Source organism: Hypomesus transpacificus, chromosome 13 (assembly GCF_021917145.1).
Source record: "Hypomesus transpacificus isolate Combined female chromosome 13, fHypTra1, whole genome shotgun sequence".
Lineage (NCBI taxonomy): Eukaryota > Metazoa > Chordata > Actinopteri > Osmeriformes > Osmeridae > Hypomesus > Hypomesus transpacificus.
In genome coordinates this window covers 10,069,579-10,094,529 of record NC_061072.1, presented here as the reverse complement: position 1 = coordinate 10,094,529, position 24,951 = coordinate 10,069,579, and the positions used below count along the sequence as shown (strand labels likewise).

The 24,951-nt window shown below is 42.1% G+C and overlaps 2 protein-coding genes across 4 annotated transcripts; both read left to right on the top strand.

Moving 5' to 3' along the window:
• Positions 1-878: 878 nt before the first annotated feature.
• Positions 879-16,987, top strand: LOC124475617 (gap junction gamma-1 protein-like). Its single transcript, XM_047032377.1, has 3 exons — positions 879-1,056; positions 2,230-2,299; positions 14,299-16,987. Exon 3 carries the CDS (start codon positions 14,372-14,374, stop codon positions 15,761-15,763), a length of 1,392 nt encoding a protein of 463 aa, XP_046888333.1. The 5' UTR covers positions 879-1,056; positions 2,230-2,299; positions 14,299-14,371; the 3' UTR covers positions 15,764-16,987.
• A 1,009-nt stretch (positions 16,988-17,996) lies between these two features.
• Positions 17,997-24,584, top strand: dbf4b (DBF4 zinc finger B). Of its 3 annotated transcripts, none has more exons than XM_047032347.1 (12): positions 17,997-18,036; positions 18,481-18,695; positions 18,910-19,113; positions 19,304-19,354; positions 19,489-19,558; positions 19,760-19,818; positions 19,951-19,993; positions 20,139-20,184; positions 21,350-21,484; positions 21,641-21,779; positions 21,991-22,124; positions 22,321-24,584. In XM_047032347.1, exons 2-12 carry the CDS (start codon positions 18,549-18,551, stop codon positions 23,813-23,815), a joined length of 2,523 nt encoding a protein of 840 aa, XP_046888303.1. In that variant the 5' UTR covers positions 17,997-18,036; positions 18,481-18,548; the 3' UTR covers positions 23,816-24,584. The 3 variants fall into 3 exon arrangements, with proteins under 3 accessions (XP_046888303.1, XP_046888305.1, XP_046888302.1); XM_047032349.1 differs by having other exon boundaries at positions 18,008-18,120; positions 19,954-19,993; XM_047032346.1 differs by having other exon boundaries at positions 18,008-18,120.
• The last annotated feature ends 367 nt before the right edge of the window (positions 24,585-24,951 follow it).

The following is a 24,951-nucleotide window of genomic DNA, read 5'->3' as shown; positions in this document are numbered from 1 at the left end:
GAACAAGTGGGGAATTTGATCAGTGTCAAGCCTTGTAAGAACGATGACAAATCATCAGCCCTTCCTTCGCTCTCCCCCTTTTTCACTATCACCATTCAGGTACTGACATTTCCTTGGTCTGATAGGTCCCTCCCCTTTCACTACACTACAGAGGAATCCCATTTGTCAAAGCACTTTACAATGCCGATGCTATCTGATGATTGGCTGGTGGATAACCCATTGATTTTCCTCCATTCAATTACTCTCTTAGGTGAGAGATAACTCAGTGAAGGAACTTCAGGCTTTTAAGAGGTCACTTTGAATTAAGACTCTGTGCTTCTATGCCAACAAGCTATCAGTCTGATTAGGCTCAAAATGTTTCTCCTTTCTGTGCTCGATTCCTCTTGCAGTCCAAAGCTACAGCCAATGTGCTGTTCTGGCCAAAGGGGAAGCTAATTGGTTTGGGAGTCACTCCTCAAAGCAATGGCAGTCAATTTGCAAATGTGAGAGAAGATAGGAGGGAGATAATATGCTCTCTTGTCAGATTTGATTGAAGTAGGCAATAATTGTGGGTAGAAGTAAAGGGAGATCTAGTTCATTCATTCACCTGATATCTAAATCACTCAACCAAATCTATAAACTTTCTCAAACTGGTTTGAGATTCCAACCAATCTCAACAGTAAAAAAAAAAACGGATGAACAATTTGAGACAACCGATAAACAACAGGACATTTTAAATTAGTAGATAAAGCCAGCTTTGATTATTTTATTTGAGAACAGAGGGATTATGACTGTAGCCCACTTGACGTTCAACTACCATAAACCTGCCCCCCTTCCTCTACCCTCTTTTTGCCGCCGCCTCCTCCTCCTCCACCGCCCAACTGTAAAAAGTAGTCAACCCCATGGTCGGGCTTACAGTATTTTTCCCTCAAACATTTCTGCAGCAGAAAACGAGATTAGATGTTGTAAGAGATCATAATGGAGTAGTTTATGTTGAACTCGCTAAAGAAGAAATCGGCATCTTCAGTCATAAGATAATCATCTGTTCAGCAATGGAAGTGATTGACAAAGATTCAGGTTAGTCATGCACGCCAAATGTATGTTCACTGATATTTGACTGATAATATAGATATGCAAATATGGGCAAAAACAATACCACAAAGTTTGTTATGCCACATGACATCACAAGCTCCTGTGGAAGTTTGAGTAGTAGTATTTAGCTGCATCTGCACAGTAAAACCGACGTCCTCGAGCTCGTGTCTGTCCGGTCTATGTGCTGCTCACTGTTCTCTTACAATAAGTTTTCGTTAGTTGGAACAGCTTTTCAGGATTGCTCGCATTTGGATCGTTCAAGTAGCTATCTGATTTGGAAATATACGTCGCACATGTAATCTGAAATAGTTTGAGAATAATTACTGCTAGCTTTCGAGAGGCATGGACTGTCGCGGGCTAGATATCATCCAGCTGTTTTGCTGCTAGCCAGTCAATCAGCACTCCTCAGACGGAACGTGAGACAGTTGGTCTGTGTGTGGTAGGTAGCTAAGCCAACGTGCCAATTTTTGGATATGTAATTGAGCGAAGGTTGCTTACATTGCGACTAATCCCGCAGTTTTGTTGTTTGACCAGGGTATCTCCAAAAAATGTGTCAAATATACAAGAATATTGTTTTCCATTTGTAAATTATATTATTATTATTTAGCTTACTTTCCGACCTTATCTAGGTATGCTGGTTACTGTTAATTAAAGTTAGCTTGCTAGCTCGATGGCAGCGGTTACAGTACTTACAGTCGCTGAGTCTGGATTGAACCTAAATTAGGTTTAAAAGTTGACGGAATTGTAGCTTGGCTAAATTTTTAAAATATGCTTTCGTTTCAGCAAACTTGTTCACTGGTTAGATTAAACCAAGCCATCATCACTGTTTGCCGGACACACTTATTGCAATGCAAGGTTAAGCCCAAAAAGCATGCTCTCTAACTACTGCTGTACATGTACATCTACCTATTCTAGGACAATTGTTTTTTACTGTAAACAATGTAAACGACATGTTCGTATATCTAACTTAAACTCAGACACTCAGGGCCATTAACATGAATATAGAGCTCAGTAAGTGGTTTCCTTTAGGCCTAATACTCTCGGGTTTGGTTTCATTGAATAGTATTTAATTTACCATGCTGTGTCTCTGTCTCAGACATGACTGAGACTAAAAACGGAACCTCAATTATCATCAAGGCTCCTCTGTTCTGTCTTCAGGTCTGTAGCGTGAACATCTTCCAAGTCAAGTGGACTGACAAGGAAGCAAGTGGAACAGAAGACAAAACAGGTACCGTTCATAGTGATAACTTACTGTACAGTGATCACTTACACCTTTCAAGAAAATGCAAGAAGCTGCATGGGTATCTTATCATCTATCCTATCGGAGAAAATAGGTTATTCGGTGGCTAACGTTTGAGTGTCATTGAACATGTTATTTAAAATTAAGGATTTACAGCAACTTCTAAACCTGATTTAAAAATATGTTTGTATGTCCAAGTAGGCCTATCATGAGCGGAGGAAAATATCTACATCTGAAAAAATACTGAGTTTATTTTTTTATTTTTATGTGGGCATTTTGGGCATTGTGTATCTGGGTTAAGTGAATCAAAATGACATTTATGATTAAAAACTTCAGCGGTCGTTAGCAACATAAATAGCTTGGCTCGCCACAAACATTCAAGCTTGTCAGAACCCACCACCACATCATATACACGTAACCGCTTCTTAACATAGAGAGATTGCCTTCCTCCTCTCTAAGGTCATGTTTAGATGGAGTCACATGTATGCTATGTAGGGTCACACTGTACGTTTACATGTTGAGACTGTACTTTCCAGCTGGCTTACACAATTTCCCCATTCTGTGGGGTTTTTCTCATACGTAGTACTCATCTTACCTTAGCAGCCACTTGTTGAAACCGTTACTTTCAGTTAGACTCCATGGATCTACTAATGATAGCACTGGCAGATGATAAATGTCTGAGGGTATATGTGTGTTTGCGTCTGTGTGCACGCTTTTGTCCAGAGAGCACTTTTCAGAGAACAAGAGACCATCCAGCCTTACATGGTCATCCATGTGTTATTCCCCATCAGAAGGGACTAAACCCCAAACAACAATTCCCTTCATGCCTCTTTCCCTCCTCTCAGCCTGCCCTCCAGCTGGGCACCAGCCTATCAATCCTGCCCTTGTTCAGTAGGGTGGGCTAGATCCCAGCTGGGCCACACCACTCTATGGAATGATGCGTCAAGTCGTGATTTAGGGACAGTGTGAAGGGGTCCAACTGTCTGAAACCCAACCCAAACCTTGTTTTTAGACAATATAATGACTCTTGAAACTAATCAGGCAGCCAGACTAGTGTTCAATCCACATTGTTTGTCTGATACTGGTATTATAGGTCTGGTTATGTTCCTAGTTTGAGTACTAGGGAAAAGTGTTAGGGGCCCTCTTTTTTTTTTCGAACAATCTTTTGTTCTGATGTCGTTGTGTTTGGCTTGAATCCATGAGTCTTCCAATACAGATTTGGTAGTACCATGAACAGAGCCCAAATCCTGGTCCGGTTCATTTTTTGGCCCTAGGGGTGTTTGCTCATCTGGCAGGTTCCAGCAATGAAGTACAGCTTTCCCAAGAGCTTGATCTTAACAGCAGTTTACATACACACACATTTTACCCCCCTACAAGATTGGCAGGATATCAGGGTCAAAAGGAGCATCACGTCAGTGTCGACAAATCATCTTGTACTGTAAGTAAACTAACGCTTACTGTCTATTAGAAATTAATAAGCATGAATGTTTTTGACACAGTTATACAATTGTCAGAAACTTTATTGGCAATTTTAGTTCAATCAAAGTGGATGTTCACACCCCCCCCAGCCTGCCCCTAGATAAGTACACTCAGTCTGAGACTAGTTATTCTGTAGTCCTCCAGCTAGTCTGGGATTTCAATGAATAGTAAATGTGCTTTTCTTTTAAAATCTTAATACTCATGTCTTGCTTCTTCTTCGACCAAACAGAACTCACAAAATGCTACGGTTATTCAGTTAGGCTATTATCATGTTCCTGAATTGTAGCATTTGGGGGGTCTGGCAATTGTTGTTCCAGGCCTTGCAGCAGACTGCTATTTTGAGCCAACAATGAAACAAAGGTTGATATTACTATGACAAGAGCAATTGCCAGACCCCCCAAATGTGTTTATACTTTAACCTTACATAAGATAGGTGGGCTTTCTTTACTCCATCCACTACGAGAGATATTGGAATTTGTTCCTTCTATCAGTTCCACATTGCTGCCATTCAAGTATATAAATATATTTTTTAACTTTTTTCTCAGCTTTGTCAAAATGTTGCTGGTGCATGCAAGTTACTTTTTAATGAACACTGACTTTTGGCCCTATTCAATCATAACACAGTAATCATGTTTCTAGAATAAACCTTGTTCTTGCACTGCAAGAATGTAAGTTGATTTTGTATGCTCAACAAAACCTTGCACAGTGTGAATACAAAATAAAACCAAAAACATGTCAAATTTGCTGTCTAGCTCACAGTGTGAGAGAATATTTTAGTTTATCCTGGAAATGTGGTTACAGTTAAAGTAGAAATTGAAAAGGCAGTTTTTTTTTTATATGAAGGAGCACATAATTAGATCAGATCGTGAGAGTCACATTGGAATCCATGTGCCACTGTCAAGTATAGATTTACTGTTTAAACCTTTTACTATTGTAAACACTTGACATACGCGTGGCATACACACTTTGTAAATAACTGTTCTAAATCCAATGTTGAACTAGGATCAGATGGACAGAAGACACAGAGTAAAAAAGTGAAGCGATTGAAAGACATCGAACTGAGAGTATAGCAGCATCGTCCCTACGGCTCAGCACCTCACCATGTCAGCCGGCATTTTAACGGCCTCGTTCTGCAGACCATCAGAGACTGTAAGCCATGCTTCTCACTGCCTGAGGCCTTCATAGCTAGGCACTTACCGTGACGAGTTGCTCTTTCAACTCCTTCCCCACAAATACACCACAACTCCCAAACCACAAATAGTTACTTTACTGGCGCTCTGGGGAGGTGGAGGCTGCAGGTCTTGGACAGACAACTTTTTTGTTGTCAGTGCATATACATACAGTACAGTAGAAAATAGATTTCCTTACTTCTTAATTTAGACTGTATTTAGCGTTAAATATCCAAAGTTAACAACTACTACCTCACAATCGTTCAGTACATTTAGTCTTTTTTTTTTTAAATGTTCAAATGTACATTTATTGTACATTTCAAATGTACATTTAATGTACACATCAATAACATGTCTAGAATTTCTAACATTGCCTTATTGTTGATTTAGCGTGACCTGACCATTTTGCTTGTGAACATTAATTTTGCAGAGATTAATCTTAGCAGTTTCTTTTCAGTTGTGCCTTGTTAGTCTCAGTTAAATGTGTTCAGTCTGATGAACATATATAGAATGTGACAGCAGCTAACTTTTATGTTTTGGTGTGTCAGCTTGGCTAAGTAAATGTCTCTGTGCCCTTCCAAACAGTGCTCTGACACCCAGGAGTGAAGCGTGTCACTTCGAGGGCCTAATGAGTGTAGTTCCACAGAGACTAAGAGACACACACACAATCCCTCCTCAGGCTACATGCTTAATTATGAGGTTCTGTGTGTTTGTGTTGGAGGGGGAGGGGTGGAAGGTTGAGGGAGTATTTTGCAGAGGATGTTATTAGAGTCGAAATGATGGAGTGTTGTGGAATTGTAGAAACGATGGCACTTGAGATATAGGGGTGATCCTTGAGAGGCAACTGAGAGATTTGAAGCGTTTTTAGAAACATGGGTATGAGATGTGATGGGGAGGAGGGCATAACAGACAGAAACATCCTATAGATGCAGCTCCTGGAATGTGGCTTTGGTCATAGTGCTCAATGGAGACCCTGTTTGAGGCTGTGAATGGACTGGGATGCCTATTGTCTCTGCCCAGAACCATGGTGTGTATGTGTATGTGTGTCTCATTACAGCTAATCTGGCCCCAGTTTACCCTATTACATCTAGAGTACATGTAGTCCCAGTTTCTCAGAGATGGATTAAGCCTAATTCTAAAATTAGAGAAAAATTTTGTGAAGATCTCCATTGAAGATTATTTTAATGTATTACTAGGCTTAATCTAGTTCTGGGAAACTGGGCACTACTGTTGACTGGAAGACATTCAATTGCCAGATATCTTCCTGTTCTGTATTGGTTTGGATACATCTAAACGTATTTAAGGAAAGACTTGGCCAAGGATACACTATTAATAATAACTGTCTACGAAGCGTTTTGAACCTTTATTTATGACATTACAATAAATGTACATCTGTTCTACACAGTTTTACTATATAGTCATGTTTCCAACCAACCACATCATTAGAACCTATTATTAGGGCCAAATGTGGTATTTTCAATAAAGGCATTACTGCTTTTGCCTGCAAAGCCTCCAGTTCTATCGCACTTCCACGTCACATTCAGTAAAATACCAAAGAAGGTTTGTGGACAATAAATGGGAGAGTGAGAAGAGGACCTTTAAGCACAGACATCTGCGCTTAAGAGCCTTTGAACTCTGAGGTAATTATCAACGCGCAGCAACGGTTTAAATGATGCTGATGAAAACTAGAGGTGAGAAGTGATATCCAGACGGTGCTCAGAACTGATTTGTGTGTGTCATCCTGTGTGCGTACAGGTGTGTCTCTGAGCATGCCTCCGTGTGTGTGTGTGTGTATGTGTGTGTGACACAACTTGTAGATTAAGCAAAAAATGTCCCTAGAATGATGCAGATGCATCACACACTGATACCACTTATATATACCATGCAGACACTCTCTCCCACACAGGGGGCCTCCCGAGGGAAAACCTTGGCATCCAGTCTATGCCCAGAACACACGGGACATTACACAATCCAGCCAGATGGTGTAATTTTAAGAGGCTGCGTTACTGTTAATGAGATAGGTCATTAAATCGTCCAGGCCTCCATTAATTTTCTCAGTTAGGTAGACCTCATGAAGTAGCAGATTTAGACTGTGTGGTCACACGAGTAACCTCCGCAACATCAAAATGGGAGCAAATCAAAAGGATCGCTTGTTTGCACGAATGGAAACGACGCTTAGGCTAGCTTTTCTTTGTTCATGTGTTGTGATGTTGTCATGACGTCATGTCGTCTTGACGTGGAGTTTAAACGCAGTGCTGTGCATTGTTCAAAGGACAGATCAAGTGTATCCTTAAGCATGCCTCACTTTGCCCTCTATCTCTCTCTTTCTGTTCCCCATCCTCACTAGCAAGTGACGTTTATCCTTTCACGTGACTGCAGTGTTGAATGTTCAGAGGGGGTAGGGGACATTGGCTTCACGTAGCCTATGGTACACAAACATACACACATGCGCACACACACACATCGTAACCTTTTGAGGTTCCCATGATGACTTCTCTAACAGATAGCTATTGGCAGATGAATTGCAGCTGGCAAGATTAAGGTTCTTAAAGTGTATCTCTGTAGTTTTACAATGAGATAAAAAAGAAGGTAACATGGAAGCCTAAGTTGTCATCTCCCATTTGTAACTAGGAGGAGCCGGGCCAGTTCCAGGCCAGTTCCAGGCCAGTTCCCCACCTTGCTGGTGAGCAGGCAAACAAACGACCCTCCTCCAAAGTGGGGATTGTTGTGCCGCTACTCAGCTACCTACTCAGCTGTTGTGTTGACTGACTGAGCTACACTTTCACCTCACACCACCCCTACTAATTACAGCACACAGAAGTGTGTTCGGCTGTAGCCGAGCTATATTTAAGGCTAAAATGAGCACACTGATTTTTATTTCAATTATCATCGGGGGGGGGGGAGAGACTCGCAGTGGCTTGCGGCTAACAGTTAACCTGCTGCGGATCTCAGTATTTGCCTGAAGTTGTTAGGGGGGAAAAGAATGGCATTGTATTGCGCAGAGCTGTATATGTATTAGATTAGACTGACAAATTAATTTTCTGCAAACAAAATTAAATTAAAATGTTTTTCAAAATAAGATGGGATAACTGTTTGCTTCACAAGAAAGCAGTTCTGAACAGCTTTTAATTGTTTAAAAATGCTCTCTGGGATGTATAGCCTAGTCTCCTCTCTTTGCCAAGTGGTGCTAAAGGAAAATAACCAGACCAATTCTAAATGAGCCCTGTGGTTGTTGTTGGCGTGTTTGTGGAAATGTTTGCTTAGAGCTCCGTGCAGCTATCCCTGTGTTGCCCATTTGTCATGTGTACATTTGCACGCAAACAGTACAGTATAAAAAGTGCTTGAATAAAAATTTGAATTTGGTTTAGAATAGAAAACCAGCAGGTAAAGTGATCCTGGATAAAACATGTCGGTAAACATGGTCCTTTTTACTTGGCCTAAATCCTATCTTCTGTATTAACATTACATTTTAGATGTGTATCAATGACAAATATAAGACAAGTAGATTTTGTTTAAAACTCATGATTTGGGGTAATTAAGAACATCCATTTTATTCTACATTAGCTATAACAATGGTAATGAAACAATTTTCTACTTATAAATGTTGACAGAAGCTGCAATATCAATTGCGGAAAATCTTTTCTGAACTACTGTGTTCCCCAACCTTACTGTTTTAAACAAATAATATTGGTTTACTCTCCTATATAAGTATATACAGCACAGTTCTGGAGGTTTATGTAGTGTACTGTGTTAGCATAGCAGGCAAATGCACTGGACCCTATGGAGGGAATGTGTAGAGTACTCGTTAGCCTACTACGCTCTGGGGAACAGTTTGTAACAATAGCAATTATGGTTAGACATTCCATGGTTATCATTACTCTTCCTTTTGTGTACTGTAAGTGTGTGTTTAGACAAGGGCTTGAACGTAATGCGATTAAAGTAAACAAGTTGTTATTTGGAGAACATGTTGTGAGGGATGGGTAATGTGTGTGTGTGTGTGATTGTGTGTGTGTGTTTCTGCACTGTACAACCTAGGAAAACTCCCCGGTAAACTTGATTCGTGAATCAATCCATGCAGTAAGTTTGATAAATAAGACTGACGACGTGCCAGTTTCATTCCCTTTGCTGCCAGGGAGAAGCTCTACCAGAGCATAACATAAAAGACTGATGTCTGTTTCTTGATTGCGTGTCTGTGAAAGGAAGGCAGACAGACAGCGTCAGAAGACTCTAGCGTTTTTCTGTTGCTTGTATCCTTAGCTCTTCAGTGTTTAGTTTCTTCTTCCCGCATATATAACATGCATTGGGAAGGGAGTAATGGCAACCTCTGAGCATTTTGACATATGCAGCCCTATGTGTGTTCAACATGACTGCGGTTAACCGACAGCAGCTGTCACTACGGTGATGTCAAGAAGTCACTCCAGACCCTGGGAAGCTCAGAGGGCCAAGGAGAAGTTGAGGACACAGGCCCGGATCCTCCCTCAGTCAACCACATGACTGACCCTCTCCTGTTCTCAGCTCGGCCTCCCTCTCTCCACCGCTGCACGTCGCAGTCGCACGCCCGCCATCCTCCGTTAGTCCCTCTCAGCGCTCACTTATGTGTCCTGAATTTCCAAGTAGTTAAAGTCGTCCTTGTCCCTGTCTAGGGGTCCTGGAGACTTTGGTCTGTGGGTGATTATCTTGATCGTGATGATCTGGGATGTTGTCGCTGTGTCGTCATGTTCGCCACTGGCACAACAGTTTGCTTGCGTGCCGAAAACTAGTCTCATGTCCTTGCAGACTTCTCCCCGTCTCCTTCCATCTGTCTTCACTCCGTGACGCGTGTCATCATCTTGTGAAAGAAAATTATAGCTGGACTGTGTAGATTTGAATAGTCGAAGATGGCGGTTTCAATACAATTTATTTAGCTTGTACAATTACATAAGATTAAACAAAGTACTTTGTGATCAGTCATTACGAATGGTACGCTAGTCACAAATCGTCCGCAAGAGTGATCCCGAACATCCAAAAATCACAACCTTAAATACACTTGAGATCAAATGGCATTCTATAAGGTCAATCAATCAATGTAGCAAACTCTGTGATTGTCTCACTCAACTTAGTGACAGTTTGAAACAATACATCTCCATATCAATTGTCTCACTGTTCTTTGATGTGGAATATCTCCCCAAACCAATAGATAATAAAGCCACAGGAGTTGACCAGTCAAATAGTCAACTGTCCTTTGTGTAACCATCTTCAAACAATAATTTAATTAACATCACCAATGAAACAGGAAGGGTCAGAGCAGCTTGATCCATTTATCTATCTTCCCCCAGGTCACAAGAACAATACAGCTGAACCCACATTGTCCTCAGACCAACTTTCTCTTCCCCCCCAGGTGTCAAAACTCTATCAGGTCACCCAGACTTCCCGTCACTAGACTTCACATCTCCAAATGGTATCTCTACCAAATGGAGTTGAATCAACATACATTTTATCAAGCTTCTTATCCAACTGTAAACTTCTCCTAAAACACATTCATTGTACATAGGCCCAACATTTCTACAACAATCTCCTTCCAACCAGTTGGAGACAGACCTCCGATATCATTCTATTTGTTTTGCACACACACCAGATTGTCCTCATAATAACATTCATGTTTGTGAGTCACACGTTTTGGTCACACGGTTTATCCGTTTTCTTCTTGTTAAACCTCTACAGAGGTCGGTCTGTGTTACACAGGTTACATACACAAGGTTAGAGTCCTGCGTACTGGAGATAAGAAGTAGTTGGAATAGTACAGAAGGAAAAGGTTTCAGCGTTTCAAACCTCACCAGGAAGAGGAAACAACTCTGTCCCGACATCATGGCCATTACAAACTGTATTTCCATAGAAACCGCTCTTACACCAATTTTTGTTTTAGTAGTATTGAAATGCGTAGTCTCTGAATAGCCTCATCCAAATTTCTCCTTTAAACCAGATCCTTTGTATAAAGGTCTTAACCCTTCAGTCTTGTACGTGTACACTGACAAAAAATCACTCGCAAGTATTATTTGGTTCACTACAACTATTCAAAATCTGGATAGCATTACCTCTAAGCTCTCTGCAGTGGACGTTATTTATGTCATCTAAACGCACACGCCGGCTCTGCGTTTGTTCTCACCCCTTCTATTATCATTTTTCTGCTGAGGTTGTACAACTTTCTCCTTCCCACAGTCTATAACTAACTTATTGCCTTTGCACCAGGGCATGCCTTTGTGATATGTCAATTTGTCTTGTCAAACTCAATTCATCCAAATGCAATGCCTCTTCCCTCTAGCCAAGTACTCACCTCCCCAATATCTCTCTCTGACACTTAACTGTACCATTGCTTCGGATGCAGAAATCCTAACTCAATACTAGGGATGCACCGAATCCAGGATTCGGTTTCGGATTTGGACGAATATTGGGCTTTTTGACGGGGTTCGGTTTTGGCCGAACCTTAGATTTTTTTTTCACCTCGTGGTGGCAAGGACCCTAAACAATACACAACATATCCGCTGTTCAGACATTTGCGTATGAAACATCCAAAGGAAGAAAAAAAAATTTGGGATATTGATTGGATCTTGAGATAGGGTAAACATAGGCATATGATAATTGTCAAAATAGTTTTTCCCACTTGTCTTCCTGCCATAATGTTGACTATTCTTTTTTTTTTTCACAGTAATTTTTTTTTTTTATACACTGCTGTGGACGTTGTTTACTTCATTAATTTGTTTACTGTGTTAATGGACTGAAGAGGAGAAGGATTCGGTTTAGGATTCGGTTTAGGATTCGGTTTAGGATTCGGTTTAAGATTCGGCTGAGTCTTAACCAGTGTATTCGGTATACGGCCAAACCCCCAAAATCTGGATTCGGTGCATCCCTATACTATAGACATTCTGATACCTAGCATATTGTTCTTCACTATTATATATGTGTAATCATAATTTTTTTGCAATAAGACCCATTAACCACCAACCATACACAATATTTCTCTCCGTCTCTGTAATAGGGATTTCTTAACTGAGATTAACAATAATTGTGAAGATTGTTTTTTATATTAAAAGTTAACTAAAATCCCATTACCAATACAGCAGGTCAGGGTAGTTTGCATACAAAACTCTGGAAACATGCAACAAAAGGTTATGAATCATCTCCTGCAATCCTTCTTTTTAGGGGTTAAAACACTCAATATGTCAACGGTTCAAATCAGGTTTTAATCGTTCTAATTGAGCTTGTTAGTGGGATGAAATTTACAGAATGGAGATTGAAAGCTGCAGTAAATGTCCCGCAGTGATGTCTTCTTCCACAGGGAGCTGTAGCAGAGTGGTTTCTGTCAAGGTTAATTATGCACTAAGGAGCATTAGACCAACCAGCAAATACTGTTCACAGAAGTAGGTTGAGAACTTGGACCATTTACTGATTACTCCATGTTGAATTCCACCACATCTTCAGTGTTTTACTTTGACCATTCCGATGTTTATTTCTTTAGCGCCATGCATTTTTTAATAATCGGAATAATGATTTGATTATGAGAGTCAGATCTTTGGGTGATACTTCACGTTGTCCAATCATAATTTATCAGATTTTATTAGGTCTGTTGGTAGAAAGTTTGTTTTAGGTTTCCTTCTGTCTGTATCCCATTCTTCTGATCACTTATGTTTCCCCAATCTTTCCGATCCCTAATAGTCTCTTGTTTATGGATAACTTAAATTGTAGGACATAAAGATACATAAGATAGATTCATATGACTAGCCAGAAAAATATATTTTGAATGATGTTCATTTTTCCAAAGGCATTCAACCAAGAACAATTTTGGCCAAGTGACCTAATAGTGTTCAGGATTTTTACATTCCTCCAAGAACACCTGAGACATAGCCCCCAACAGATGAGACAAGTCTATCAGAGCAACCTCCCGCTTCTGCACGCAAGTTTAAGCCCTCTTATGGAGTTCAATTCATTTAGAAGTATTGTCTGATACTTCAGACCAACTTCTCATGCAGTCATTTAGTTTTGAACAATCACTGATACTATCTGCTCTTCAGAGTAACACTGCTGGGCAAGCAGTCAGGAAAAGGTTAAAGATATTCTTACCTTATTGTTACACAGAAGAAGGTTGGATAAAGAGTAATGACATACATCAATTGAACAACATTCATTTAAGACTGTTATATTTTGTCTGGTCAGACAGAGTGTTGGGGTAATTTTTGCACTGAATTGGTTAATTTAGTTTATATAAAACAAGTGCACTCTTCAACTAGACTATTGCTTTTTATTTTTTGAGTCTGAGGATGGTGTGTAAAGGTCATTTTTGAGGGAGTCACGTGTGCACCCGCGTGTGTAGTGTATTAATACTCAAACATGTTCCAGATTACCTCTTGGCAGATGTTTGAGAAGGCATCAAATGTTAAATATTGAATTTTGTAGTGTGCCGTTTTCTAAAAGTGCAGAATTGAGGTATTTTTCAGACCATAAAAAGTAATGTTGTTTCTGGCAAGCTATTTGTTTCTTTGGGCCTGTTTTATATCGACCACCATAATACCTTTAAACACTCAAAAGTGCAGTGGACCAGATTTTCAGGGGCCCATTTTTGTTATACATTTCAAGACAACTATGTACAGTAGCTGTTAGGTCACTGTACAAATGATATACATCCATTGTGGTGGGAACTGAGATGTGTTTGTCAGCTTGTGGACGTGTTTGTGTCTGCTTATGGATGCTACTGCTGATGGAAAGTCTTCTTCTGCAACGCAGAGGTCTTTACCTTCCTCCACATGGTAATAATGAATAACCGGCCTGGCACTCTTCCTTGGCTAATTGTAAGCATGTGTCTTCAATAGGAAGGTGCCCATTTTTATGCCAGTGTCTTTGGGTTAAAGGGACCACAGTGAAAATCTGCTGGAGGGGGCTCCTTATGCACACACAGGCCCACAAACGCACACCCGGATGCAGACATCCATCAGCGCCCTGTCTGGACAGCCCACAGGCAGATGTTCCAGGGTCGTTTGTCTTTCTGCTCGTTCTTTATTGTTGGTTTGTCCTTATTTGTAGTGGAATTTTTAAACTAACCATACTGACATGGCACTATTTATTTCACCTCAGCTTGACCAAATGTTTTAGATATACGTATGTCTAGTCTATTACCACTGATGAATATTCTTTTGCCAGTCATGCCTCATTACATGTCTTAATATTTGGGAATTCAATTCAAATTTTACAATTGCTAAGTTTACATCTACGAATGTTTCTGTAATGTCTGCTATGCTCCATTGTCCATCCAATAGCTCCACTCAGAATAAAAACTAACCTTCCATCTATTCTTTCTCTTGTCTTCCTCAGAGGCTTGCGAGTGAGGGGGTGTGTGGGTCACCTCTCTCTCTCTAACCCCTCCCCCCCCACCACCACCACCACCATGAGCTGGAGCTTCCTCACCCGTCTGCTTGAAGAGATCCACAACCACTCCACCTTTGTGGGCAAGATCTGGCTGACTGTGCTCGTGGTCTTCCGCATTGTGCTGACCGCCGTCGGCGGCGAATCCATCTACTACGACGAGCAGAGCAAGTTCGTCTGCAACTCTGGCCAGCCGGGCTGCGAGAATGTGTGCTACGACGCCTTCGCCCCGCTGTCCCACGTCCGCTTCTGGGTGTTCCAGATCATCTTGGTGGCCACGCCCTCGCTCATGTACCTGGGCTACGCCGTCAACAAAATCGCCAGGCGGGAGGAGGGTCGGGGGACCTCGGAAGAGGGCGGTCCGTCCCAACGGAAGCACAGGAAGCATTACTTGGGCGGGAGGAGACAGCATCGGGGGATTGAAGAGGCGGAGGACGACCAGGAGGAGGACCCCATGATCTACGAGGTACCCGAGGGGGAGAGCGACGGCTGTAAGGATGCCGCCGGAGGGGCCACCAGCGGGCAAGGCCAAGGTAAGGTGCGTCACGACGGACGACAGCGAATCAAGGAGGACGGGTTGATGCGCATCTACGTTGTCCAGTTGCTGGCACGCTCCCTGTTAGAGGTGGCCTTCTTGGGGGGACAGTACGCTTTGTACGGCCTGAGGGTCCCCGACACTTACGTGTGCTCAGGGCGACCGTGCCCTCATCGCGTGGACTGCTTCGTGTCCCGCCCGACGGAGAAAACCATCTTCCTTCTCATCATGTATGCCGTCTCTCTGCTTTGCCTGGCACTGAACGTGTGGGAGATGCTCCACCTCGGGGTGGGCACCATCTGTGACATCCTTCGCACTCGACGCGGGCCCTTGTCAGAGGAGGATTTGTACGGACTGGTAAGTGGTCCGATGGGGCCCGAGGAGCCGCAAAACCAGGGAGGAAGTAGTGGAGGAGGAGTCGGGGGGGAAGGATACGGCAGCTACCCTTTCTCCTGGAACGCACCTTCCGCACCACCAGGCTACAACATTGCCATCAAGCCACCTCTCCTGCCAGCAGGTAACCAGGAGAAGCTTCCCTTCACTGACCTCAGCAATTCGAAGATCGCATGCCGGCAGAACCACGCAAACATAGCCCAGGAAGAACGCCGTCAGTATGCTACTAACAATGACAACTTCCCGGCAACTGGGAAGGGTGATGCCAACGGTGTCCTTCAGAAGGAGATCCTGCAGGCACAGGACAGACTTGAGGCAGCAATCCAGGCCTACGGCCAAAAGCAGAATCATAGCATTCCCGGCAAGGCCCACCGTGACCGCAAACACCGACAAAATTCAAAGCATGCATCGAGCAAGGCCGATAGAGGAAGCAGCACAAGCAGCAGCAGTAAGTCTGGAGAGGGCAAAGGCTCTGAGTGGATCTGATAGCAGAAAGATACAAGCAGAAGAAAATGGACGACTCCGGGAGTTCATACAGGTGATAAAGATTGATTTCTCTAGCGTTCGAAATGAGCATGTGCAAAATGAGCATGCCCCACACACATGTACAGCATAATGACAATTCAAATTGTTGTTTTGATATACTGGAGGCGGTAGAAGTGATGGTCTTTTTCGAATATCGTCTTGTTATTCATTGAAGGGACTGCCATAAAAAGAAAGGAATAATGAATCATACAAACATTTTCAGACAACTCTCCATGTCAGTTGTTGGTGCTATGATACTATCTTTGCTTCCATGAAGAAATGTTGTGTGCTGTATCCATGTTTCCATCTAAAGTGCCTTAATGCTCATAGATGCAAACCTAAAACAAGATTTGTTTTTCATGTGGATATAATTTTATTTTGAGAAAGGAACTTATCTTGAGGTTTATATTGATAGTTGAACAACGTCGTACCTCTGTCTCTTGGGTGCCACCCAGGGGTCAAAGTTACTCTACAGTTTGCTGTGCTACTCATCAAACACAGTTGTGTCTATGATTCCAAAAGATAACTGTCTTTATAATAGAGAAGCTACTTTCTAAAAAGGCAAAACATTTGGCTATGAGCAAATGCAAAGGGTTGTGTTTGATTTTATGCCAGCGGACATATTTTTTATATTTTTGGTGCCAATTGTCAAATGTTACTTTTGCCTTCCTTCTTTAAATATTCAATACAAATAGGTAATATTTCTGTTGTATAGCACAGTCTTGCTGTATAGGACAGAGTTTAGGAAAGACCAGTTACTGTTTTATGAGGAACTGCTGGGGCAGTTTGTTAAAGTGTTTAAGAGTGTTTGAGGAATAATTTAGCCATATTTGTTGAAAGGCATTTTATTAAGCATTGTTTATATTTTCATAATGTGTATGCCATTTATTGTTTAGATTGATCGTGTTTGGAAATGACAAATAAGCAGCACTTTGGTTTTCAAAAAGTATGTTTTATAGTTTGTTGAAAATATCCAGTTGATGACAATGTTCCATATAAAAAGAAAGAAATTTGTGGAATATTTTGCTTCACGTTTTTACATTAACGTGAGGTGATGCTGTTTAATACCACAATATGTTGTATAAAATAAATGGAGGGTGGCCTGTGAAAATTATAATGTTTCAGTCAAGCCACAGGTTAATTTGATTACCCTTTTTCAAATTGAAATGTTGAATAAGTTCAGTGTTTCCCCTACCATATATATTAGGGGGGCGCCCTGCCCCCCCCCCCCCCCCCCCCCAACACCCCCCACCCCACCCCTGGAAGGTCAAGTACATTTTTAGAGTTTGTTTTAATTTATTTATATATATATATATATATATATATATATATATATATAGCCCCAGATCACAAAATAAGTCATTTAAGGTTACCTTTCCTATAAACAGGTCTATAGCTTGCTTTTTTATTAAATAAACTAAATGGCCTTATGTTATTTATCTTATTTACACGACAGCATGTTATTTTTGTCTCTACATGATCGGGAGGCCATGTTTCTACATGGTCGTCGTCGCCCCAAAGCTGTAAACCTTGGGGAAACACTGAAGTTTAAAGCTCAAAGCCCCTGCACTGTGCCAATGTTTCCATATTACAATTTAAAAGAAAATCAGGATGCATGCTCAAAATTATTTTGTAATGCCATATAAATAAACTAGGTTTATAGTATATTGTATTTTCTGTGGTATTTTAATCTCCATTCTACTTATGGTTTTGATGCAAAATAATGATAATGCAATCATAGTCATTAGTAAAACGTATTTCTAGGTGAGATAAGCTAAAGCCCTAATTGCATCAAAGATACTAAATGTTTGAGTCAGCTAAAACTGAACAGCGTGAGATAAGCTGTTGGCCTAATTGCATCTGAGCCAACTGATTGTTTGAGTCAGCTAAAACCTATGACTAATTCAAAAATAGAAGGTGCAAATATGTGAATCCATAAAGCACTATGCTAGCATGTATATTTAATATACAAATAGTTTATTTTATCAAGAGCGTATTGTATAAGCAAAATTATTGTTATAGCCATCTTTCAAATATTATTCTGAAATGCCTTCTGCTAATCGTACATGTACAGTAATAACGGCCCTTCACTTCCTTAGCTAAATTAACATTAAATGTGTAGCTACAATGCTCCACTAGTTGTACCATTTGGCATTTGGCTTGCCGTAGACAACATTGTGTTCACGTCATATGACAGATGGAGGGGAGTTTGAAATCGGCGGTTGCGGCTTCAAGTAAATATTTGACTGTCTTTTTACCATTTGGGGAATCTTTCATTCAGTTCATTAAACATTTTGCAACTGTAGTTCAATCGCAAAGTAAGTTCAATATTATATCTGTATTTGGAGTAGTGTTCTGTTAGTTAGCTAGCTACAAAGAGCCCATGAGCTCTTTGCAGCCCATCTAGGCTAGGGCTAGCTAGCAAAAGCTAAGTACTGTAACTAGCTAGACTTCTATACTCTGCTACTAGTGTTGTGCTACTGCTAGCATGCCAACGCGTTAGCAAGTAACTACCTTGTGTTAGTGCGATAGTTCAAATGCAATTTAAATAGCCTAGCTACGTAACGTGATCTTGGTAACGTTAGCTAAATAACTTGTTTTGGTGTCAAACCTTAAAAGAGACTGTCAAAATATGACATTTATTGATCTCATTTCATTGTCCATTCGGTTGTTTTTAGACTTTAGTTAGTCTGAGTGATAAACAACAGCAGCAGAGTTAAAGCGCGGCTTGAGGTGGTTTGCCACCATGCAGCCTAATCGACCTGGGAGAAACCACCACTTGGGTGTGCTGTCCTCCGGGGAAAGGAAGCTGGAGGGTAAATCCTTCTACCTGGATTCTGTCAAGAGTCGCCTTGCAGCTGTGCTGTTGGAGGCCATCTCCAGCCTCGGAGGGGTAAGGAGACTGGAGGGCAGGTTTTGTACATGTGTAGGTTGAAGCAGTAGCTAGGTGATGGTAATAAATACCCACATATACTGTATTTACTTTTTTTTAATGATTGAAAATAAGTACAATGGTGTGTGCATGGCATGCACGTATAGATTATTGCACAGAACGTCATTAAACAATGGTTTGCAATGAGACCATTTCTCCCCCCTGATCCTTGCAGGTAGTTGAGGATTTTCTTCACAAGGACATCAGCTGTGTGGTGACAGGAAGCCAGGAGGGGTTCAAGGGTCTGAGGGCGGAGGCCGTCCGAGAAGGGTCTGATGGGATAAGAGGTGAGGCAGTGAGCTACCCCCACCCCTCCAAACAGCGAGAAGGTATTCTCATCAACAGCAAAGGGAATCATCCCGGCACCCCTAGACCAATGGTATGTACTGCTTTGGACGTTTACATTATATCTGTTCTCATTTACAGTACAATTCTTAGATTCTTAATCTTGGTTACAGGAATTCAAAATACGCCTTGGGGTAGTAAACTGTTTTTGTCAAAGGTTTTCTTTGTTGCAACAAAGAGTAGGCAATTTACTAATGTCACCGGCCTGTCCTGTGTATTTGTAGATGTGTGGCAGCCGTGGGAAAGTCCTGCTAGAGAAAGCCATTCGCAATAAAGTAAGTGCACAATGATGCTGTTTTGCATTGACAATATCTAGTGCCAAGTTTTGTTATTGAATGGATGTACTGTAAGATGTAGTTGGCACTTCATTGGTGCTCAACTGTTGTTTTAAAGTAAATTTATGTTGCAGGACCGACTTCAGGGTGGAAGTCTGCTTGCCAATGCTAGTTCATGGGGTGTGAAGATTGTCCATGTGGATGGTATCCTTTTCACTGCACATCACTTCATTTAATTAATCACATCATCAATTTGTTGTAACCTAACTGTTAGTCATATGTTGATTTGAATTATACAAAAAATGTATGCCAATAGATGGTAAAGACATGCTTGTATTGAGTGTAAGCAAACAGAAGATGGCGCCATATAATATATAAACACCATGGTCCTTAATGTAGTTGAAGATTTCCTTTCTTTTGTGAAACTGTTGAAAACTGAGTGCTCCAAGGTCAAGAAGCCAGAGGTAATATGGTTCAGGCTTAAGTCTAATCCTATTTGTACTCTAATCTACTCTTTAAAATGTGAAACAGTTTTAGAGAAAAGAGATTGTTTTGTATAGTGTTTCTGTCGTTTTAAAATGTATCATTTCATCCAGCAGAAAAATACAAAAAAATCTTCTACAACACGGGTAGTCAAAGGTCAGTAGCCATCCGCTGATTTTGTGAGGTTGCTGTACATTTATTTTCAAGTGAAAACATCCACCGTTTGACTTGTGTATTAGATGTTTTTTTTAAACAATGTGTTCCAACATTTCTTCTTTTCATACTTTTTCATTATTTTCAGCCGTTGCTTTGAAGGCTCCATACCTGAAAGTTGAGGACATATGCAGGTGAGTGCCCTTTCCTCTCCCAATGTGTCCAGCAGTTCTCTGTTCCACAACCCTACTTCCTCTGTGGAGTCTGGATGCGGGAAATCGAAGCCAAGTGCAACAAGACACTGAGGCCTTTGTGGCTCTGCTGTGCCAATGTTTTCCCTTTCAAAAATACCTTTCAACTCAATCTGACCCTTCTAACGTAAAGGGATCTTCACCTTTCTCCTTATACCATCCCATAATCCCCCTACCTTAGTCTCTACTAGCATAGGCAGGTGGGGAGCATGGCTAGCCTTTCAAGTTTTATTGTGACCTTCAGAAGGAATAAAGAGAGCATAGAGAGGGCCTGTTCAATGTCTCTGCTGGAGCTCCCAGTTTACTTCTCAGCACATGGACTTGACTTACTAGCAGTCAAATGACCAGTCGTTTTAAAAAGAAAGTTGGCAATGGGTGATTAACGCAGAGGCAGGAAGCCAAATAAAAGAAATCTTTGAATTAAACTTGAAAGTGTCCCAAACGTTTCCAAGGAGGCCATGAGGAGATCTCCCAGACATGCTACAGTGTTAGTGCTCTCCACGCTGAGTAGAGGAACAGATGCAGTGCGTCGCTCGGTTGCTAAGGGCCCATCGGAAACCACACTGGGTGGTGGAGGTGCCCTGCATTGTTTCTCTACTTTCCACCCCACCCAGCGCCAGTCCCCAAGCCTTATGTTTCATCCGGGGCTGATTTTCTTAATTGAACTTGTTTAGGAGTCCTGTCAGGTAATCTGACAAGTGCAACGGAGCAAAGCTGCTCCCCTGCAGCTCAGAGGCTCAAGCGGAGGATACGATTTCTTGTCCGCCTTGCATTTTCAAGCAGCACTGCTGTGGCATGAACGTAGCAGGGGATCTCCAATGCGCTAACAGATCTTTTCAGCTGTCTTATAATTTCAGCTAATTAAAGAGGCTATTGCCGATGGATTTGGCTTTTTCCAATGGGAAAGAAAGCTCATGGCATCTGAGCCTTTTGGATGTGTCAGCTGTTTGTTTGATGCATAGAAAGGTGGAAATGATGTAGCCTTCATCCACAGTATTTCTGTTCAACGTGCACTGCTGTTGAATTATTTGTACGCAATGATGATATTATGTGAATATTTTGTGGGTGTGTTTATATGTTTAATCTCATGTTGTTATTTTGGGAGTAGGAAATACAAGCCCCTGCATCTGCAGTCCATGGTCTTCCCTGCGCTGCACCAGCATGGCTGCCGGTTCAGTCCCTTTGAGCCCCCTCCACCTCCTCCGCCTGAGAGGGTCAAAGAGCAGAGCCACAACAAAGCTAGGTCTGTCTCACACCTCGCCCAAGCCCAGCATTTTCATTCATTCATATATATATATATATATATTTTTTTTTTGTCTGATCTGAACATTTCCAGTGGCTTTTGAATATAGAGAAATGTCAGTGTTGGTAGATGAACAATTCCCTCTTTTCTCATCAGAGTCAGGGTTAGCACCAGCGAAGACAAACCTCAGACCCCGCTCCTACGTACCCCATCACTCTCCTGTATACCCCAGGCACGCAGGAAGAACCTGGGCTACTGCGAATGTTGTCATGAGCCCTTCAAGGATCAGGATGAGGTGAGACATGTTTCAATGTGTATATAGTATATGTATAGTTTACATAAATGTTTTTTTATTGTTATTATTATTATTATTAATTGCTGGCATTGTCATGTGTTTTGTTAAAGACGAAACATTTGTTCTCATCTCTCTCTGTATCTCTATCTCGTTTGTACTGAATATTTAAACTTTTTAAAACCGTTCCAATGCTGTTTACTCGACACGGCAGCATTTGCAGTCAGAGCAGCATCGTCGATTTGTGCAGGACTCTTCCCACTACAATGTGGTGGAGCAGTTGGTGGTTGACATGCAGCCAGGCTTCGACCCTGATCCAACACAGGAGCCAACAGCTACACTAATGAGGTGAGGGCACCTGACTGGTAACAGACGCAGCACATTTCCTCAAGGCCTTCTATTCTAATAGTAGAACCAGTAAATCTGTGCTACAATATATATAAATAGATCTATGTAATATCATCTTTCAGCGTATGCTAAGTGATTTTCCTCCTCTTTTGTCCCTCCTCTGTGTGGCAAACATCCAATCGTTGAAACCCCCAAGATCTCCTGACCCGGAAACTGCCACTCCCAGTGAGACAGAGCACGCCATTCAGACCCTGCTGATCCAAGGTTCATCATCCTGCATCCTGGTTGAGTGTCCAAGCCACATCACCAGGCCAGCCACACCTTGCACACCCACAGAACCACCTGACCCTGGGCCTCCTTCCCCATGCCCTGACCCCCCGGGCCAGCCCTCCAGCACCTACTCCCAACCACCTTCCCTCAGCCCTCAATGTTTGGATCCATCTGACATCGTTGAGCCCCACAGCCCCTACTCCGACCCCCCTGTCCTCAGCCCACAAGCCTTCCCCCAGGTCACAGAGATAGAAGATGCCGTAGTGCTGTTGGAATCAGATCCAGGTCATCGGACTATCCAGGTGGCTTTCCATGAACCTCCCCTTCCTGTCTATTGTTTGGGTCATAATGTAGAAGGACCGAGTCATGACAGACTGCTTGTAGGGGACGACCGTCTCACACTTGGACGGGCCTTCAGGAAAGGAAGTGGGAGCGTGGCCATCGGTAGGTCCAAGTCCCTCCTTCAAGCCTGTAGCGCAAAACACAACCCCAGGAAACGCTTCAGGTCAGCGAGCCCTGACCACAGTGACAACAAGAGGAGGAGGACGTCACTGATTGGATGTCAGAGGTCTGACCCAAGCCAAGGCTTTAGTACTGGTTGGACCATGCAAGAAGCTAAAATGTTAATCACATCGAAACATGAGCCAGTAGTTAAAGTCACTTTGAAGCCAGTGGAAACTGCTGGAACTGTGTTTCACGAACACATTGTGAAACAGCTCGATGGGAATGGATGTCCAAAAATGATTGCACACACACAAGATACCATAGACCAAGTTAGGTCTGACACCAGTCATCAGTCTGGGCTCAGTTGTGGCCTGGCAAATAAAAGCTGTCCTGCAGTGGTGGGTGACAAAACAACAATTTCATTGCAGAGAGAAGAGTTTGGTACCACATACCCTACTTTCCTTTTCCCTGCTGCTACCACCTTTCCCAGGATATCAAACCAGGTTGTGCGCAGCTCATTTTGTAATAGGAACCCCTCTCGAGACATTTGTATGAGACAACAAAACTGTCCAGATGTTCCAAACAGCAGGTTTATCTCCCCCAGAGATGGAACTCTCTGTACCGCCTCCAGCCAAGATTCCCACCCTTCCCTGTCCCAGTCTTACTCCTCTGTCTGCATCGAGTCAGGCCTCATCCCTGACATGACAACCCCCTCATCCTCCAACTCTGACTGGGACTGTGGGCTTGTGTTCCAGTTAGGTCCTGCCCCAGCTCTCCTCCCAAGCACAGAGGGGCGCTGTGGGCTGGATATGGAGATGCTACAGAGACCATGCACATGGATGCATAACACCAGCTACAATTCACATCTCAGCTCTGCTCTTCGGCTGCCTGTCTCGCCGCCCTCCCTGTGTGGGGACGAAACTGCCCCCTTGGCATTCTCCAGGACTGTGATGCAGAGTGTAGAAGTACAACATTGACCTTGGTTTTGACTATATTCAATCTAACAAAGAGTAAAAACATAATAAACAATCTACGTCACTCAATGTGAACTAAGCAACAACAGAAACTGTGTCTAGAATGTCAGTATTAGATCTAGGAATCTAAGGAGACAGTTTTATATTGTCCTTGTTTTTTAACCCATCCCTAATCTTCGTAGAGCACCAGCCCATATTTCATGTCTTGTGTTGACTCGCGTCTTTCTGCAGTGAACACACAATGGTATAGAGAATGTAATGAGGCTTTGCAGGTGGGGCAATTTCTCAATTAGCTAGAGTGCTGTTTCTGGGACGGGTCCCACCTCTGGAGATGGTCAAACAGGCTAAACGTTAAGTGAGTCAAGGACTCCAGGCTCCAAGCCAGAAAACTGACTGATTAATCTGAAATGGCTCGCTCTTATTTTGAAGGTGGTCCAACAAAAGGCTGGGTGGGTGAAAGGAATACGGTGTTCTATGTGTAACATTCTACCAAGAGGGTGTATCTACCATCATACTGCTTTCACCAGTCATTGTTCTGGAGGGCAGGGAAACTTGATATACGTTTTACCCCTTATTGATATTGTGACTGAGGTGCTTAGGGTAGTTTTTTTTAATTTAAAACTGTTTAGACTAATCTCAAAAGGATATATGATTTCTATTAAAAAAATCATATTTTTTTATTTATCTTCGAGCGACCTTCCTCGTGGCACTGGCTTGTAACTCAGCTCCTACCTCTTTGAACAGTGCCACTTTTAAGTGCTACCAAATGTAAATTGATCATGTTTTGATATTAAACTAAATATTTTAACAGTTTATTTTCATAATTGTGTTTGTAAAGTGCCACAAAAAACATGACAAGTACTCCTGTAGTTCAGAGTCACTGAAATGAATGAAGGTTCAGTGCGTGTCATCAGACAAAATGCTGACCGAGCTTCAGAGAGCAGGAAGTGAAGTCTCTGATGTGTGACAGGGTTAGGGTTAAGTGCTGAGAGTCTGCCTGATGAAGGGCAGAGATGGGTCGATACATCCTTTTTGGCTCACCACCCTGTCTATAGAGCTGACACCCAATATGATACTTATCCTCTCAGTCTAACTCCATTATCTCTTATGGATCTTTAAAAATGTGACTGTGGTTCAAT